Here is a 17,362-nt window from a genome sequence, read left to right on the forward strand (position 1 = left end):
CAGGGACGTGATGAACGAGGCCATCCGTCTCCACCACAGCTGACTACTTTGGAAACTACTCACAATTAAAGGAAGCTAAGGCCTTGGATCTGCTGAAAAAGCACATGCCCCACCTCCCCAGAGAAGTGACAGAGACACTGGGGATCAAAACCTCCAAGAGTGACTATTACGGAGACTGGTACTTACAGGGCAGGATGTTCTTATATCTATTTTTGTTTTTATTTTCTTGCCTCTGACCCTCTTTCCGGCTATAGAGAAGTTTACACTCCTGTTGTTGTAGTGTCTGGAGAGAAACAAAAGTAAATATTATTATGAATCAAAAGCTTCCCCAAAAAAGCCTGACTGAGCAGTTCTGCTTTAAGGGATTTATCCCAGGAAATGTTTAAGAGTCGTGGGCGACAGCTATAAGAATGCTCACCTTAATGCTACATCAAGAGGGGCAGAGACACTGAAAGAGCTGCCGAAATAAACACTTTCATTCATTCAAACAAAGGATGTTCTACAGACATTTAAGAGACAGCCTAGGAGAATATCTAATGCCTTGGAAAGATAATCAGAGTGTTAACTAAAAAGAAGGTCAAATTTTCCAAACAGTGTGTTACATAAACCCTTATGTCTGTGTGCACGTATGTATCTAAGAAATGGCAGAAGTCTGTACACCAAAAAAGGATGGGGCTTTTTTATTTTCAGCAGTAAGATTATATTTTGTTTTGCTCATTTTTTGCCTAAATTTTCTACACTAAATATTTATGAGAAGAGAAACTTTGGGAATTTCCTATCAGGTTAGGACTCCTTGCTCTCATTGCTGAGGGCCTGGGTTCACTCCCTGGTCAGGGAGCTAAGATCCGATCCCCCAAGTCGCCCAGTGTGCCCCTACCCTGAAAAGAGAGACCTTTAAAAGTAAGTTATTAAGAATGAAAGCCAGTGACCGTTGGTATACAGTACCCAAATAGGAGATGTGATCCATGTTCTTGAGGACTTTGTAATCTGCCTACTTTAACCATTGATGAATTCAAAGCAAGCTGAAACTCAGTTCTCTAATCTGGATTCTGGCGGACAGTAAAAGTGGTTTACTGTGGGCATGCAATCTTTGTTAGCAAAGCTTTACAGTCCTCCTGTGCCCCAAACCTACATCAGTGCCCTGGGCAGCCAAGCCTGCGTCTGCACAGACGCCCGCTCCCCTGCACTCTGAGGGGAGGGGGCGCCCCTCTGTCTCCCCAGATAGAGACGGAGGAGGAGAACGCTCAGGCTCCTGAAGCGAGTGGTCAGGAAGGACACTTCTGCAGGGAAAGGACGTGGCGAACGGAACCAAGGAAAGAAGAGCCTAAACAAAGCAGGCAGCCACAGCAGGGCTGGCCCCAGGGAAGAAGGGACGACATAAGGAAGTGGAGAGGAAGACCAGCTGTAGAAACAGACAGGAAGGTGGACCAGCCAGGCTGAATGAAGCATTTTTAAGGATGTAGGCTTCATTTTCAGAATCACCAAAAGTGCCTCTTCAAGGAACCAATGGTTTCAGACCAGCCTCGTTTGAATAGGAAATCACAAATGGGCTAATCAAGAAAGTGAAAGGCAGACTAAAAAGAAAAAAAAAAGTGTTACATACTAAAAATATATTTATATATGCCAAAATGATGATCCCTTAAGAGATTTCTCTACAAGGGAAGGCAGAGCCAGTATTTCATAACACAGTGGACCTATTATATTTCTATTTCATTTATCTGCATTTCACAGACAGGTATGAAAGTCAGGAGTTTAAATTGCTATTTGACTCTAGGTTTCAAAATGCAATAATTCAGCCTTGACACACAGCTCAAAACCAAAATGTTTAGCCAGCTGAAACCTGGACAGAAATAAAATACAACATACACAGAACTCTGACAATCAAATGGTCACTCAAAATTCCTCAGTGAGTTCACATACAGTAATTAGAGCCATCTGCATTCTCGGAGCTGGCATATCCTCTGATACTGCTGTTAGGAAGAAAGTTTGATCTTGATTTTTAGACAGTAAGGTGAGGTTCAAACCCTATGAACTGAATCAATCACTTAAACATCAACCAAGTGAAGAGAAACAACATCAACAAAAGCTACACGCCAGGAAATAACTAGGGGCTTGATTCAAAACAAACTTTACAGCAAAGCATTCAAATGCTCACTTATGGAACACACTTCGAGTGACGCTTCACTTGTGGAGGGCACACTGCCAGAGCGAGCTCTAGAAAAGGCAAATCTCATCCATCTCTCCCTGTTTAATCACGTTCAATTTCTCCCCCTGCCTTCGAGACAAGCGCATGCTTCTCCAAACAACTCAGGAGACCTTCTCTTCTCTGAGTGGATGGAGGCCTGCCTCTAACCTCAGCTTCTGACTGTCCGGTCACTATCCTGACTGTCCTTCAGTGTCCTCCGGCATAAAGCAGGGTGAACCCTAATTACCTACCCCACAGAGTTGGTGTAAGAGTTAAGGCGCACTGTCTACACCGCAGCCACACCAAGTGTCTTGAACCCACCGTATTTCTTCAGGCCTTCATGTTCTTGTTCATGGCCTCTGCCTAGAATTCCTTTTCTCTGCCTTGAATACCTCTGAATGTTACTTTTCGGTCATTCATTAGGACCCACCCCAAGTGCCGCCGCCTCTGGGAAGCTCTCCTGACCCACTCAGCACGACCTCCCTGTGTCCCATGATACCCACACACGATCTGCAGCACCACCCTCCGTGAGCGCTCCTGTCACACTGAATACAGCTACGTCTTTACAACCTGTCTTTTCTATTAGAGAGCATGGACCACCCCTGTTTCCTGTAACCAGCTCAGCATCCAGCACAAAGCAGGCCCTCCAAATGTATCTGCTGGATGGACAAATAAATACAGGAAGGGGTTGGGGGGTGGAAGGGAGACAGACAAACCACAGACCATCATTGGCGATGGCCAGGAACTGCAGGCCCCACACTCAGCATTCCATGCTGACACTGTTGACCTGGCCTTCAACGTAAAGGAAAGCCACTGGAAGCAAAATATGAGATCAGCATTTCCCAATCTTTAGTCACCTGAAAAGCATATTTAAGGGAATTCCCTGACAGTCCAGTAGTTAGGACTCCAAGCTTTCACTGCCAAGGGTGCTGATTCAATCCCTGGTCAAAGAACTAAGATCCCACAAGCTGCACAGCACAGCCAAAAACAAAAAGATAAATGAAAACAAAGGAAGGAAAGCATCTTCAAGATGCTGTCTCTTCTCGGCACACTGCCTATTATATCAGTTGTTTTCTTAAACTAACCTCCACTTTTTCCCCTTTGGAAGATGTATTTCAAAAGAAAACTGCATATTACTAGCACATAAGAAAACCACTATCACTTGCTACATATAGAAGGTAACCAGAAGAAGGAATATAATAAAAATGAAATATTGTCAAATCCTATCTAGATATTATAGCATGCCTGAAAGTGAAAGTCGCTCAGTCGTGTCCGACTCTACTGTCTATGGAACTCTCCAGGCCAGAATACTGGAGTGGGTAGCCTATCCCTTCTCCAGCAGATCTTCCCTACCCAGGCGTAGAACCAGAGTCTCCTGCATTGCAGGCCAATTCTTTACCAGCTGAGCTACCAGGGAAGCCCTGGTATGCCTGAGGCTTTATTTTAAAAAAAAGAAAGGTATACTGGCAAGTGTTAAGAAAGAGATGTTGCTGCTGTGCAGTCACTAAGTCGTGTCTGACTCTTTTGTGAACCCATGGACTGTAGCCTGCCAGGCTCCTCTGTTCACGGGATTTCCAGGCAAGGATACTGGAGCCACTTCTTTCTACAGGGGATCTTCCTGACCCAGAGATCAAACCTGCGTCTCCTGCACTGGCAGGTAGATTCTCTACCACTAAGCCACCAGGGAAGCCCAGAGGCAGATGTAAGAGGCATATTAAAACTGTACTCAGACCTTCTCCTAAGCCATGACCAAAGAAATGGATAAGGGTAAAAGAGAAAAAAAAGAGAAAACCTTCTTCATTCACTAATTTAATCTTACTGTAATAGGGCCGCCGAAAATCACCTCACACACCAAAAACACTTTGCTAGAATAATTCAGACTTCCAGGCTGAGGAAAGCCTCACCAATACCCAGCACGTGCTGGCTGGACCATCTACTCGGCTCAGCCTCTGGCTTCCCTCATCCTGCATTAAGTTACCAACCGTCTCTTCCATGCGGTAGGTTTAAACAGAACACAAGCTGAGACAGTTTGGGCCCTGGAGTCTTCCAGAAAGGACAGGCCCAGGGGCCCTGTGTCCCTGGCTTTGCCGGGTGCTGACTGCCAGCGGCTGGCAGCTGTCATGGATTAGAACTGAGTAACCGTGTGTCTCCCACTCCAGCCCTGCCCCCTCCTCAGACCCCATCAGCCTGTTCTCAACTATGCCTGGGGCCCACTTGCCTGAACACAATTCATTTCTCACAGTAGACGGCTGCCATTCCCTAGAGTGAGGCTGAAAATAAAAAGAACTCAGAAGTTGTGAGTTTCTGTGCTCTGCCAGCAGAGGCTCCCCGACTGCACCCGAGATTATCAGCTACCGCCTGCTAAGGGGTGCTTTCTCCCAGGGACCAGGCTGGTGGACCAGGCATTGTCACCAAGCCCTGCCCCCAGGAGGTTACAACCCCTTCCCAGTTGATCTTCCATGAACTCCCTCTAAGCCGCCCCCAGGTCACCAAAAGCTGTGAATGACCTGCAGCTGACTGTCACTGTTTCTGTCCCCATTATCCACTGGGCCAGGCAGGATGTCAGTGATAAGGCATTGGACAGGCAGCTAAAAGGATAGTACAAAACTAGAGAGAAGCCCATGTGCAACCAACAACGACAAAAAAGACTATAAAGCTTGGGCACAGGCTGCAAGTATCCCATTCTCCCAAGCAATACAACCAAAGATTTGCACCGAAGGATGAACCCTCCAAAAGGACCAGAGGCTGGCTACAGTCACCTGATTACATGAGCCAAAGCTGATCAACAAAGGGATTATATCAAATGGTTAAGCCTTTATAAAAGCCATGAAGAGAAAGATAATCCCCTGATCCACACTATACATTAGGAGTGCCCAGCAGCACCACCAGTGTGGACAGAACAGGTGTTCACAGTGCAGAACCATCCCTTACACGTATGGCTGTTGAACATCCATGCTCCCCACACCTGGACCCCTGCCGGTCTCCAGCCCAAAAGCCAGTAGCAGCATCCTCAGTCTCTGTGATGATCAAAAGAGACCCCTCGGAACACTCCCTCACAGACTTCCAAAGCCCTCTGATTAAAGACCACTGGAACTGGCTCTTGAACAGAATGTCATGAATGCAAGTGGAAAAACAGGATCAAAGAAAGACAGACACACAAGTGGATGGGCAGAGCCAGGCAGCCCCACGCGCCAGGACATGGCCTGAGAACCACTTGTCCTCACTGCTCTGAGCAACCGGGACTAACTGCTAAGGCGGGGGGTGGGGAATAATGCCATAAACCATTAGGGACAGACCAAGTTGTACAGTTACTTTATTTTTTAAATTCTAATCCTTCCTCTTCTTATTTTTTGGCTGCACCGAGTCTTTGCTGAGGCGTGCAGGCTTTCTCCAGCTGTGGAGTATGAGCTCTTGAGCACGCGGGATCAGCAGTCCTGGCGCACGAGCTCTCTAGCTGTGGCACGCAGACTTCTCTAGCTGCAGTGCGTAGGCTTAGTCTCCTCGCGGCATATGGGCTGTGGCATCTCAGTTCCCTGACCAGGGATCAAACCTGCGTCCCCTGCATTGGAAGGTGAATTCTTAACCACTGCACCACCAGGGAAATCCCAGCAGTTACTTTATTTTTAAAAACAAACTAGGAGGGGAGGAAACAAGAATAACAAAGTATTGCTAAGTGTTAAGCTGAGTGTTGGGAAAAAGAAGGTTCATCATTCTAGTTTCTCGACTTCAGGGTGTGTGAAAACATCAATAATAAAAGAAAGTTTTTATAAATTGTAAAAAAGAAAAACAGAAATGTAAAAGTTGCTATTAACTCTCCCGCTACCTATGCATGGCTGGCCTCCTGAAGGAGAGAGAGAAGGCTGAGAAGGGCTGCTGGGCCGATGGCCTCTCTGATTTGGGGCCACGAATAAGACAGTGGCAACCATGTGGGCAGGCTCCACGTGTGCAGGCCTTCTTCCCTGTCTGAATGAATTTCTGTTTCCCTTTGGTGTCTGCCCTCTGCAAAGAGGAACACTGGAATTCTCACTCTGTCCTCTTTACTGCAAACTCTGCAATGTTACCAGGCACCACTAGCGGGTGAAAGCCCCCACTTCCAGATGCTACGTGGCCTGGCCTTTTACCACTTCCTCACGGTGGAGTCTGAGCGGTTAGTTCCCAATGAGTCCACGGCAACCTCGAGAAATGAAAGGGCTGATGGAGTCTCTCATGGTCAGAGTAGGTCCGCACTGATGGACAAGCACTTACAAAGCACCATGAATAGACAAAACCAACCTAAGATCTGGTTCCTTTCCAGGTGCATGTTGTAAGTCAAGTCATCACCTTCCTCCAACAAGGGGAAGAATAAGTGGAAAAACACATTTAGAAGACACAGTCCCCAGATGAGAATAGGATCTGACACAGGAAATAGCAGCCCACAGCACAAGACAAATCCATCATTAACACTCTGCCATTCAGTGTGTAATGGATTAGGTGATGTAGAACTTTGGGAGTGAGATTCATGAAAGTGAAGGGAAGGTGGTTTCTGGGAGGAGCTGAGGCTTGAGGTAGGTGAGGGGTGAGGCAGAGACAGAGGAGGGCAAGGAAGAAGACAAGACATCCCAGCAAGGCAGGGATGCAAGCAAAGGTGGCTAACAGGCCAGAGCTAGTAACCTCAGAGTTGGGGGGAAGGAAACTGGTCAGAGTCTGGAAGTCATGCTGTCAGCGGTGGGGAATGAGGTCAGGTGGGGAGCTGGAGGGCTTTGGGAACTGGGCAGGAGATCTTCAACAGCTGAGCAGCACAGTGCAGTGGACTGGGAGTCAGAAGTTCTGAAAGTTCAAACCACAGCCAACTATTTGCCCGCCACATCCTTGGGGACAGCTTTCTCCCTTTCTTCCGGGTACTTCATCTTCAGAATGAAAATGCTATATCTCTGGTGGGACATCAGGAGCCACTGCAGGTTTGCAAGCAGAAGAGTGACGGGAGAAATGCTGGGAGCAGATGAGCATGAAGGGTGAATGGAAGGGCAGAGGTCAAGGGTAAAAGAGCAGCTGGTGTCCTGTGGGGCGGTGAGCACCTACAGCCCTGGCATCGGGTGAGACTCCTGTCTCGGCCGCTGCCCGCCTGGGCGGTCCTGGGGAGTTGCCCTGATCACAGAGCGTCCAGGGACACAAGATCTGCCTCCCTCAAAAGATCCGGAGACACAATGAGATGACTTCCTTAGCCCACAGCACAGCACCAAACAGACCGTAAATGCTGGCTTGCTTCCTTCCTTCCTCTAAAATCAGAAAGACAACTAGGAAAGGAAAATCAACTGGACCTGGTGCATGACAATCAGAGAAAGAGGAGAAAGACGCGTTAAGGGATGCTCCGAGGATTCCATCATACAGGGTCAGAGAATATACAGGACAAGCACCAGAGATGGAGATGTAAAAATGGATAGTTGGTTTGAAGGCAAAAATGAAACAGTAGGTCTGGCTGTGGATGCTTGAATCTGAAGAGACATGAAAGCCAAGAAGTGTGGAAGGCACAAATCAAAAGGTAAAACCAGAGCCTGGAAGCCACTTGGTGTAATTGGACTGGGGTGAAAATGGACGTGCTCTCAGTGAGGAGCAATTTTAAAGCCAGAAGAGCAGAGGGCCCAGGCCATGTCTTGGAGAACCAGCAGAGTTAACTGGTCAGGAGAAGAGAGAGCAGTGAATAGCAAGAAGGGCACACGGGATGGGAGGAGGGAATAAACCAGGCACATGCTGCCATCAGAGGAATGAGAAGATGGTGGGAAAGAGAGGCTGGACAGCTGTTCCAAGACTGGCTCACAGGAAAAAAAGGCCAGAGAAAAGACTGTTTTTAAATCACAATTAAGAAAACCTTTGGTGGGACCTCCCTGGTGGTCCAGTGGTTAAGAATCTGCCTTCCAATGTAGGGGACACGGGTTCAATCCCTGGCTGGGAAACTAAGATCCCATGTGCTACAAGGCAACCAAGCCTGCGTGTTGCAACTGGAGAGCCTATGCACCGCAACTACTGAGCCCGTGTGCCACAGTGAAGACCAAGCACAGCCCCCCAAAAAGAAAGCAAGCAAGCCACTGGTGTCTTCTAAAAGTGTTATGTCAATATACTGGGGACTGTCACATTCCAAAGTTAAGGAAGAAAGGGGCTAAGAAGAAATGGAGGCCACAATACAGGCCCACTGGATGGAGAAGACAGAGGACAACCACAGGTGTAGAAAGCACCAAGGGTGTTCAAAAGCAAAGGGGAAGGTTAAGCAGAGACGTGAAAGTACCTGGAAGTATCTCAGGTTCTTCAACTCTCTGTAAAGACATCAGGCAGCTCCAGCAAATGAAAACATTCCTAAAGAGAAAAACCTGACACTGGAGAGGCGCAGAACAAAAGCTGGAGGGGAGGGAGGCTGAAAGAGAAAGAGTTCAAAGGAAACAAAGGAATTTCTCCAGAATGAAGCTTGTGGAATAGACCCCCTTAGCCACTGTGATGCTCTGCCTGCAAGAAGACAGCAGCTGGGAGCTCGGGCCTGGATGGAAAACCCTGATGACAGCTTCAGGGCTGCCATCCTAGGGCATTTTTAAGCACGAAGTTGGAGCCCTGGTTGGGGGCTGTTGTTCAACATGGGTTTGCTTAGTCACCCAGCGGAAGATTTCTGCTAGAGATCACCAGCAAGAATCATTATTCGAGGCACAGCTTTGGGGTGCAGTTAAAAGTCTTGTCTCCATAAAAACCTAACCACCTCCAAGGAGAATTTATAGCTCCCCTGAGCGGATGTAATCACTTTAAAGAAATCAAACCAGACTGTGGGTTTGAAGATAGGCACGAGCTCCTTCCGGAGACACGCTGGCTGGCAGAGTTGCTGGCAGAATCCAGGACATCTGTGTGGCTGTCAGCGAACTGCCTGCAATGCCCATGCAAATGGAGAATAGTTTCAGACCATGACAGGGAAGAGATGCTTGTGTATAATGGAAGGAGGATGGGCTTTGAAGAAAAACCAAAATACTGAGGAAAACAAGCTTTAAAGCGCTTTGTAAAACAGAACCCCAGTGAAGAAGGTGTGCTGGGTTTATCTGTGTGCATTTTTTTTTTAAAGTCAGAAAGTTCATAACTGAAATCTTTCTGAAATTCATTACTGCGATCTTGAATGACATCGTTTTAAGCAAGTCTGTAGAGAGGTTGCAGGGACTAAAATGTGCATTTGCCAAGCCTCCAACAGGGACTCCAAATGAAAAGTGCATGAGAATAAAGAGGGACATATCAAAGCAAAGCCTGGAACATTCCTCCATACTTTTTAAGCGTCAGAGATCTGTTCCCTACTGAATATAAGCAAAGGGTCCAAAGCCACTACAAGTCTCTTGCTACTGAAAACAGCTCACACTTGACAAAACACAAAAACATACGCTGTGCCTACTGTGTGCCAGGCACTTTGCTGGATTCTGGGGCTACAGTGAACAGAACAAAACAAAAAGGACTACATGTCTTTGCAGGGCCACAGACTCACCCGGACTATCTTCTTAGATAATATGCATACAGCAGACATAAACAGCAGGGCTGAAGTGTATCTATTTGTTCACCAACAGTTTCATTTGAACAAAACCATAACTCATAATGGGCTTCCCAGGTGGTGCTAGTGGTAAAGAACCCACCTACCAATGCAGGATTCATGCTTTTGAGCTGTTGTGCTGGAGAAGACCCTTGAGAATCGCTTGGACTGCAAGGAGATCAAACCAATCAATCCTAAAGGAAATCAGTCCTGAATGTTCATTGGAAGGATTGATGCTGAAGCTGAAACTCCAATACTTTGGCCACCTGATGCAAAGAACTGACTCACTGGAAAAGACCCTGATGCTGGGAAAGACTGAAGGCAGGATGAGAAGGGAGGCAACAGAGGATAAGATGGTTGGATGGCACCACTGACTCGATGGAAATGAGTTTGAACAAGCTCCGGGAGCTGGTGATGGCACAGGGAATCCTGGTGTGCTGCGGTCCATGGGGTCACAAAGAGTCGGACACAACTGAGCAACTAATCTGAACTGAACCAGTGAAGGAGATGTAAGAGGAGCAGGTCTGATCCCTGGGTCAGAAGGATTCCCTGGAGGAGGAAATGGCACCCCACTCCAGTATTCTTGCCTGGAGAATCCCATGGACAGAGGAGCCTGGACGGCTACAGTCCATGGGGTCACAGAGTTGGACACGACTGAAGCAACTTAGCACACACACTCTCATGCATGATACACAGGTGGTGAATTCAGGTTTCAGGTCACTTGCACATCACAGGGACAAAATGGCAGGATCATAACCTACCTGTTCATTTATTTAGTGTCAGTCTCATTTTAACAGAACTTTAGTTCATTTCACCAAATCTAGAAATATTGTCCACCTCTTCGCAGTCATGAGCAGAGATATGCAAGAGACACAAGATGTTTACAGAAAAGGGCACACTCATTTTACCACAGTAAATGTGGTTTTTTAAAAAAAGAAAGGTGGGGGAGAAAGAAAAGAAGATGGAGAATCTACAGGGAAGAAAAATCAAAGCTTGGGTTTGCAACATTCTGATCACACCACATGACCTAGAAGAAAACCATCAATCTGAATTTATTTCAGGAGCAAAGGAGGAAAGAACCAAAGAGTTTCAGAAGAGACTTTGTGTATTTTAAGATGCATCAAGATCGGAAGTAATTTGTAAGTGTCTTCTGGGAGAAATAGCTGAAAGAACACTCAGAATTTTACAGAAAACCAGAAGCCTGGCATACAGACAAACAAAATGTACCCATCAGAGCTAAATTCTCAAAGGCACTGCAATTTAGAGCTCTGGTTGACTCTAAAGACCATAGAACACACAGTAAGAAGGAACTAATCCCAAATTTATCACCTTCTGGGAAAAAACTAAGGTACAACCACTAAAATAATACCTTGCTGTTGGATCAAGCTTTACCTTCAGAGGACTTAAGATTTTAATGAGTTTCTGCTTCCACAGACCTAAGTTCTTCTATAATTGTTCGCTCTGTTCCCAGCCTTATTCCCCTGGCCCCAACTTTAAAGGGCATTTTTTTAAAAAATTGACTGGATTTAAGAAGCAGGTACATAAGAGATCTAGAAAGCAGGCCACCAGCTGTTTGGATCTAGCTTCAGTTTAAATGAAACGATAATGCCCTGACTGAGTGCCTGACAATTCATCACCCCAGCCTGACCTCTGAAGAGGATATAGGAGAGTTCAGACATGATCTTGTTTCTCTCCCACTTCCCCTGAAAGCCAACTCAGTTCTCCCTCATTTTGTTGTTAATAATATATAAAACATGAACTTAATTTGACATGTCACGGAGTGAAACCATCAGGTGAACATTTAGAGTCAATCTTCTTTCCATGGCCAGAAAGGTCAGGTTAGGCACCTTCCTTCTAAGTTCTTATCCTAACCCTACCAATGGGATCAGGAAAAACTCCCTGCTGCCACAAGCGGCAGGAAGGACTTAGTTTCTTTAAGCATTGCCTAAGTGAACTTAACGAATCCAGATACCCAATGCACCAGATACCCAATTGGCTGCTATAATTTTTTAAAAGTCCATAGTCACTTTAGTTTCCCTGGTGGCTCAGTGGTAAGAATCTGCCGGCCAGTGTAGAAGACACGAGACACAGGTTTAACCCCTGAGTCAGGAAGATCCCCCGGAGAAGGAAATAGAAACCCACTCCAGTATTCTTACCTGAAAAACCCCATGGACAGAGGAGCCTGGCAGGGTACAGTCCACGGGCTCGCAGAGTCAGACATGACTGAGAGACTAACCACACAGGCACACACGGTCACATTTTATAGGAAAAGTGGTTGATGCAAATGACTGCCCCAGTTATTTTAAAGTGTAATATAAAAATGGGTCTAGATTACAAAATTACTCACCATTTACTTCTTATAATTATTTCTTACATTTACCAAAAAGGTTTGATATTTTAAAATTTTAATTAGAAACAGTACTTTTCAGACTTTAAACATGCTAACCAAAATCATGCAGGATAGATAATAAAGATTAAAGATGAGTAGGGAGTTTCCTGGGAGTCAGTGCTTAGGTTTCAGAGCTTTCACTGCTGTGGCCCAGTTCAATCCCTGGTCAGGGAACTGAGATCTAGCAAGCCATGTGGCGTGGCCAAAAAAGAATAAAGATGAGTTAACAACCATCACTTTTTTAAAAAATACAGAATACCAAAAAAAAAGTTAATATGAACAATAATCCACAAAAATAAGAGAAACAAGCATGCACAAGGCTATCCACTGTATCTTCTTTCATTTGCAAACTATCCAAATGCAGATCAAAAAGCTGAATAAACTATGGTACATCCCCACAATGGAGTATTATGCAGTAAAAATGAATGAAGATTATCTGTAGACACTATTGTCCGGTGGATCTCCAATGTAACAAAAAGACAATGCTGGGAAAAAAAGGGTGTAAAATGTTGCAACTATTTATCCACAAAAGGATGGGTTATGAAATTACAGATACATATTTGCTTATGCTTTTTGAAAGGCAATGATAAGCTACAATTTTTTTAAAGGGCTATAAATATAAGGAGGAAAAGATGGGAATAGAAGATAGACTTCTTTGAATGTATTTTTTTATATCTGACTTTAGAATCAAAGATAATATTTTATATAATTACAAATAAAATTTTATAGAAAGAAATTTCTGAAATTCAAATATAAAATGAAACAACCTAACTGTATATCCAGTTAGAAAATAACCATATAGAGAAGAACTATTACAAATGAATTGAAAGAACAGTAATATGACTCTATTTCTCTGAAGGAACTACCTTAAGGATTAAAAAATAAAAACTAGGAAAACAAACTGTTTTCAGTAATCATATTATTACAGGTAGTGGAAGTCCTGTAATTCTGAGCCCTAAATTTGAATTGGAAGTTTCATCTGGACTCATAAGTTATTTCAAGAAAATAACTTTTTCTAGCTCCACCCACTGAGAAGGCAATAACCAACGTTATAGCAATAAGCACTTCTGGCTCCTGGACTACAGTCTCTAAATACCACTTCCCAAGAAAGGAAGGGAAAAAAGGGAGGAAAGAGAGAAGCTAACTCACTCCTTAGAGAAATGACTGATTCCAGTTCTGATATGGGAAATGTATTACCTGTAACAATTTATTAAACCACAAAGTTAAGGAATCTAGCAAAAACTACTAGAGTGGTACAGGAAGGAGTAGAAGCCACTTGCAGAAGCTCCCAGTGGCAAAAGCTAAAATAATTTGAGCAACAAAAATGATGATGAATGCCGTAAACAGACGCACACTGAATGTGTTAAAAATTCATGAGTAGGGCTCCTCTGGTAGTCCAGTGGGTAAGAACCCACTTTGCGACGCACTGGACACCAGTTCGATCCCCGGTCTGGGAGGATCTCACATGCTGCGGAGCAATTAGGCCCATATGCCCACAACTACTAAGCCCCAGCCTGTGAGCCACGACTACTGAAGTCCGTGCACCTAGAGACCGTGCTGCGCTACAAGACAAGCCACGACACTGAGAAGCCTGCGCGCCCCAACTACAGAGCAGCCTCCGCTTGTCACAGCTAGAGAAAGACCATGCACAGCAACGTAGGACCCCTGCACAGCCATAAATAAAGAATAAAAATTAAAATGTAAGGTGCCAATGCAAAAATAAAGTAAAAATAAAGACGTACAGAACGTTTTTTTAAAATCCATGAGCACATATTGATAGAAAAATTTTTTTTGGAGAATGCTATTTTGAAAACTACTTAGTAAAAAGGAAGAGAATCAAACATTTATCTTGTCTTTGGTGACAAGCACCTCCTGACACACCAACATATATGCAGTCCTGCTGAGGAAAAACTGGATCTGACGAAGCTTCTAGATAGACCAACCTACAAAAAATACAGGGGACTTCCCTGGTGGTCCAGTGGTTAAGACTGCATGCTCCCAATGCAGGGTGCATGGGTTGGATCCCTGCTTGGGGAACGAAGATCCCACATGCCGTGCAGCACAGCCAAGAAAGAAAGAAGGGGGAGGTGGGGGTGCTAGCCTGTTCTTAGAACCTCCCACATGAGAACATTTAGAGCCTTAGGATTTTAAAACAGAGATCCAGGGGGAACGTATCTGAAAAATGATCCAACAACAACAACAAGAGACAACTAGCATAATGAGAACAATGACTACTATGTGATGACTCTTCATTATAAGTGGAATGTAGTGTAAAAAGACTGGCCAGGTAACATCAATTGTTAATGTTGGGTGACAGGTATATACTACTACAAGCAGATGATTCTCTCTGCACTTGTATATATTTGAAATTTTACATAATAAAAAGTCTTTTTAAAAAATAGGTTTTTCATTCAAACTCTGATGTAAGATCTCTGAAATTTCTGTTCTTATCCATCTCTCAACTCAAAGTTCCTTAAAGACAAAACCCTGTCCATCTTGTTCACCAGGGTGTCCATGGTGACTAGCCCAATGCTGGTACAAAGGAATAAACATGAGGTCAAATCCCTGGTCAGGAACACACAGCAAAGACCATGACTGTTCTATTCTGTACCCACCCTGAGTGCTGCAATTCAATCAAGGTTCGTGGTACAGAATGTTGGACAATTTACTCAGCCTCTCTGAGCCTGAAGGCTCTTCCCTCATCTGTAAAATGGAAATAATATCTTGCCAAGGTGATCTGACATATGGTGGTTAAAAGGACTCCATGTGGCCATTTACTTGTTCATTCATTCCACAGATATTTATGAATCCTAAAGTCCATGGCAACCCACTCTAGTACTCTTGCCTGGAGAATCCCATGGAGGGAGCAGCCTGGTAGGCTACTAGTCCATGGGGTCGCAAAGAGTTGGACACGACTGAGCGACTTCACTCACTCGAAGTCCTACAAAAAGTGTGTAATGATCATTCCCATAAACAGAATAACAATAATATAATAACATAAATATTAGCTAAATGTAAATACTCATTCAACAAACATTTATGGAGCTTCTGCTGGTTACTAGGCATGCTGCTTAAAGGTAACTATGAAGATAGATACAGCACACACGCACACAATTGTTTTTCAGGACGTTTTCTGTCAAAGGGATGACAAGGGAGAGAACAAGGTTACAACGGTGACACATCTCAATGCAACAGGGACACAGCCCACTCCCACTGTGGACATTCTCCTACCCAAGCTGGTTTCAGGAAAGAAATCAGTTAATCTCTGAAAAGGTATAAACTTCCAGATTATACCTTATAAAAGGTATAAGCTCCCAGATTAAAGCCACATCGAGCTGTCTTTTACTTATTCGCTGCAGCAAAGCTATATATTCTTCCTGAAGACCCCAGCCAATGCTGGAAATCTTCCGAAGAATTAGGTACTTTTATGTTTCTGGGATTTTGCCAGCAGTCCAAACCAAAAGAGCCAAATCCATGAGCCAAATGGCTCATTCATTTAATATTAACTGCCAACTCCTTTCTCCTAGAACATAACGCCAACTTTTTTGAAAAAGCCCCCTCAGCAACTTGCTCCATGTCAATCAACGACCAAATTAAGAAGAGCTGCAGATCCAAGTGAGTATTTGAGATCCAATCCCAAACACAAGACTATCTTCCCTTCCACTAAGATTAGGATTTAATAAATCATGTAAAAAAATTTTTTTTCATAACTTACCTCAAATTCTTCCCAAAAGCCTTGTTTGACTTTATCTGTGGTCTCAGCTAATTTGCTTAGTTCTCGAACCCGACTTTCTATTTCAGCAGCATTGATACGAGTTGTGTTGAGGGGCTAATCAAATTCAGCAGTCGGTGCAAAATGAAGAAAGTATTACAGAAAAAAGCATCAATGCAAAAAAAAAAAAAGACTTCTATGTTGGCATTCATAAAAGCAAGGACAGGAAGTTCACAGTATTCACAATAAAAGTTTTCAAACACAGTTTCACTTTCCTTTCTGTTCAGTCAGGAAATACCTTTCTTGAATCTCCACATACTTTACTCTGCTGATATAAATTTGAACCTATTTTTCTTTATAAATAGACCACATGTTAGAGATGATGTCATTTGCCACTAAGTAATGAGTGAGTTTTAAAATAGTAGTAACTCCCAAGTGAAAAGCAATGATCACCTAAAGATAATCAAAGCTGGATTTACAATGAAAACTTTATCAAAACTTTGCTTTAAAACTCCGTAAGGCCTTTTGAATTATATATGAAAACAGTCATGAAAATGATGTAATGTCTAAAATTCGTGTACAAATACTACGGAAGAACGTAGTGAGTGGACTAATAAATGAAACAAGACTTGATGAGTTGATATACTTGAAGCTGGATGATGAGTACATGGAGGTTTATGATACTATTCTACTTCCATCTGGAATATTTTATGTTGGGACTTCTTTAATTGTATAAGGAGGTGGAGTTTAGCTTTCCAATATGCTTACCTGTTTGAGTTGTAGTACTGTGCCCAATGTTTCTACCATAGGATTCTTCTTGTAATGCTCCACGAGGTCTGTCAAAGAGTCAAACCGTTCTCCTCCACCAACATCATATTTCAGTTCCTTTAATGATAAAAAACAACAAAAAAAATTATGCTCATGACCTTTAGGTTAAATGACTGCTTTTCCCAACTCAAGTATAGAGACTAACTCTCCCCCGACTTGGTAGTCTTGAAAACCGATGGCTTCATAACCGCAGTAGCTGGGAAAACGAAGCAGCTCAGCACAACTGGAGCAGACAAGATGAAACTGGAACACTGTCCAGACCAGTCCCCAGAGAATTATCACTACGTGATCTGTTTAGCAGCTCCCTGTTTTCAGAGCTTGTCTTTGAACCTGACTTAGAGCCTATTTAGCCCTGCCTTCAGGGGATCTCCCCAAAACAATCTGCAGCAACTTGTTTAATATCACAGCTGCCTGAGGCAGCAATACCAGTCAGTGCTTTATAAGAGACTGAGCAAAAACCTAAAAGGAAAATCCAGGCAACGTCCGTAGCGGGCTCTGAAAACCTCCAACATACTCTTGAGAATCTAGAAGGACATGTGCACGTGCAGGGCTATGTAAAGTTCAGGAAAGATCCAAAAAGGCCCTAATCTTTATCTCTGGCTGATTCTGAGGTTGTGTACAAGCAGGAAGTGAAGGCTAAGGCTGAGTTTTAAGGTATCAGAACACTAAAAGCAGACGTGTGGTTGTGTAAAAGCAGGAAGTGAAGGCTAAGGCTGAGTTTTAAGG

At 44.1% G+C, this 17,362-nt stretch overlaps 1 protein-coding gene across 2 annotated transcripts in view; it reads right to left on the reverse strand.

Annotated features, from left to right (window-relative positions):
• PTPN11 (protein tyrosine phosphatase non-receptor type 11) overlaps positions 1-17,362 on the reverse strand; it is a 67,976-nt gene that overhangs the window by 23,492 nt on the left and 27,122 nt on the right. For both annotated transcript variants that reach the window (XM_052654415.1, XM_052654414.1), the window contains exons 5-7: positions 16,577-16,693; positions 15,812-15,925; positions 187-283 (exon numbers count right to left, since the gene is read on the reverse strand). In XM_052654415.1, coding sequence (XP_052510375.1) covers positions 187-283; positions 15,812-15,925; positions 16,577-16,693 — 328 coding nt within the window. The remainder of the gene's footprint in view (positions 1-186; positions 284-15,811; positions 15,926-16,576; positions 16,694-17,362) is intronic.

Source organism: Budorcas taxicolor, chromosome 17 (genome assembly GCF_023091745.1).
Source record: "Budorcas taxicolor isolate Tak-1 chromosome 17, Takin1.1, whole genome shotgun sequence".
In the NCBI taxonomy this organism is placed as follows: Eukaryota; Metazoa; Chordata; class Mammalia; order Artiodactyla; family Bovidae; genus Budorcas; species Budorcas taxicolor.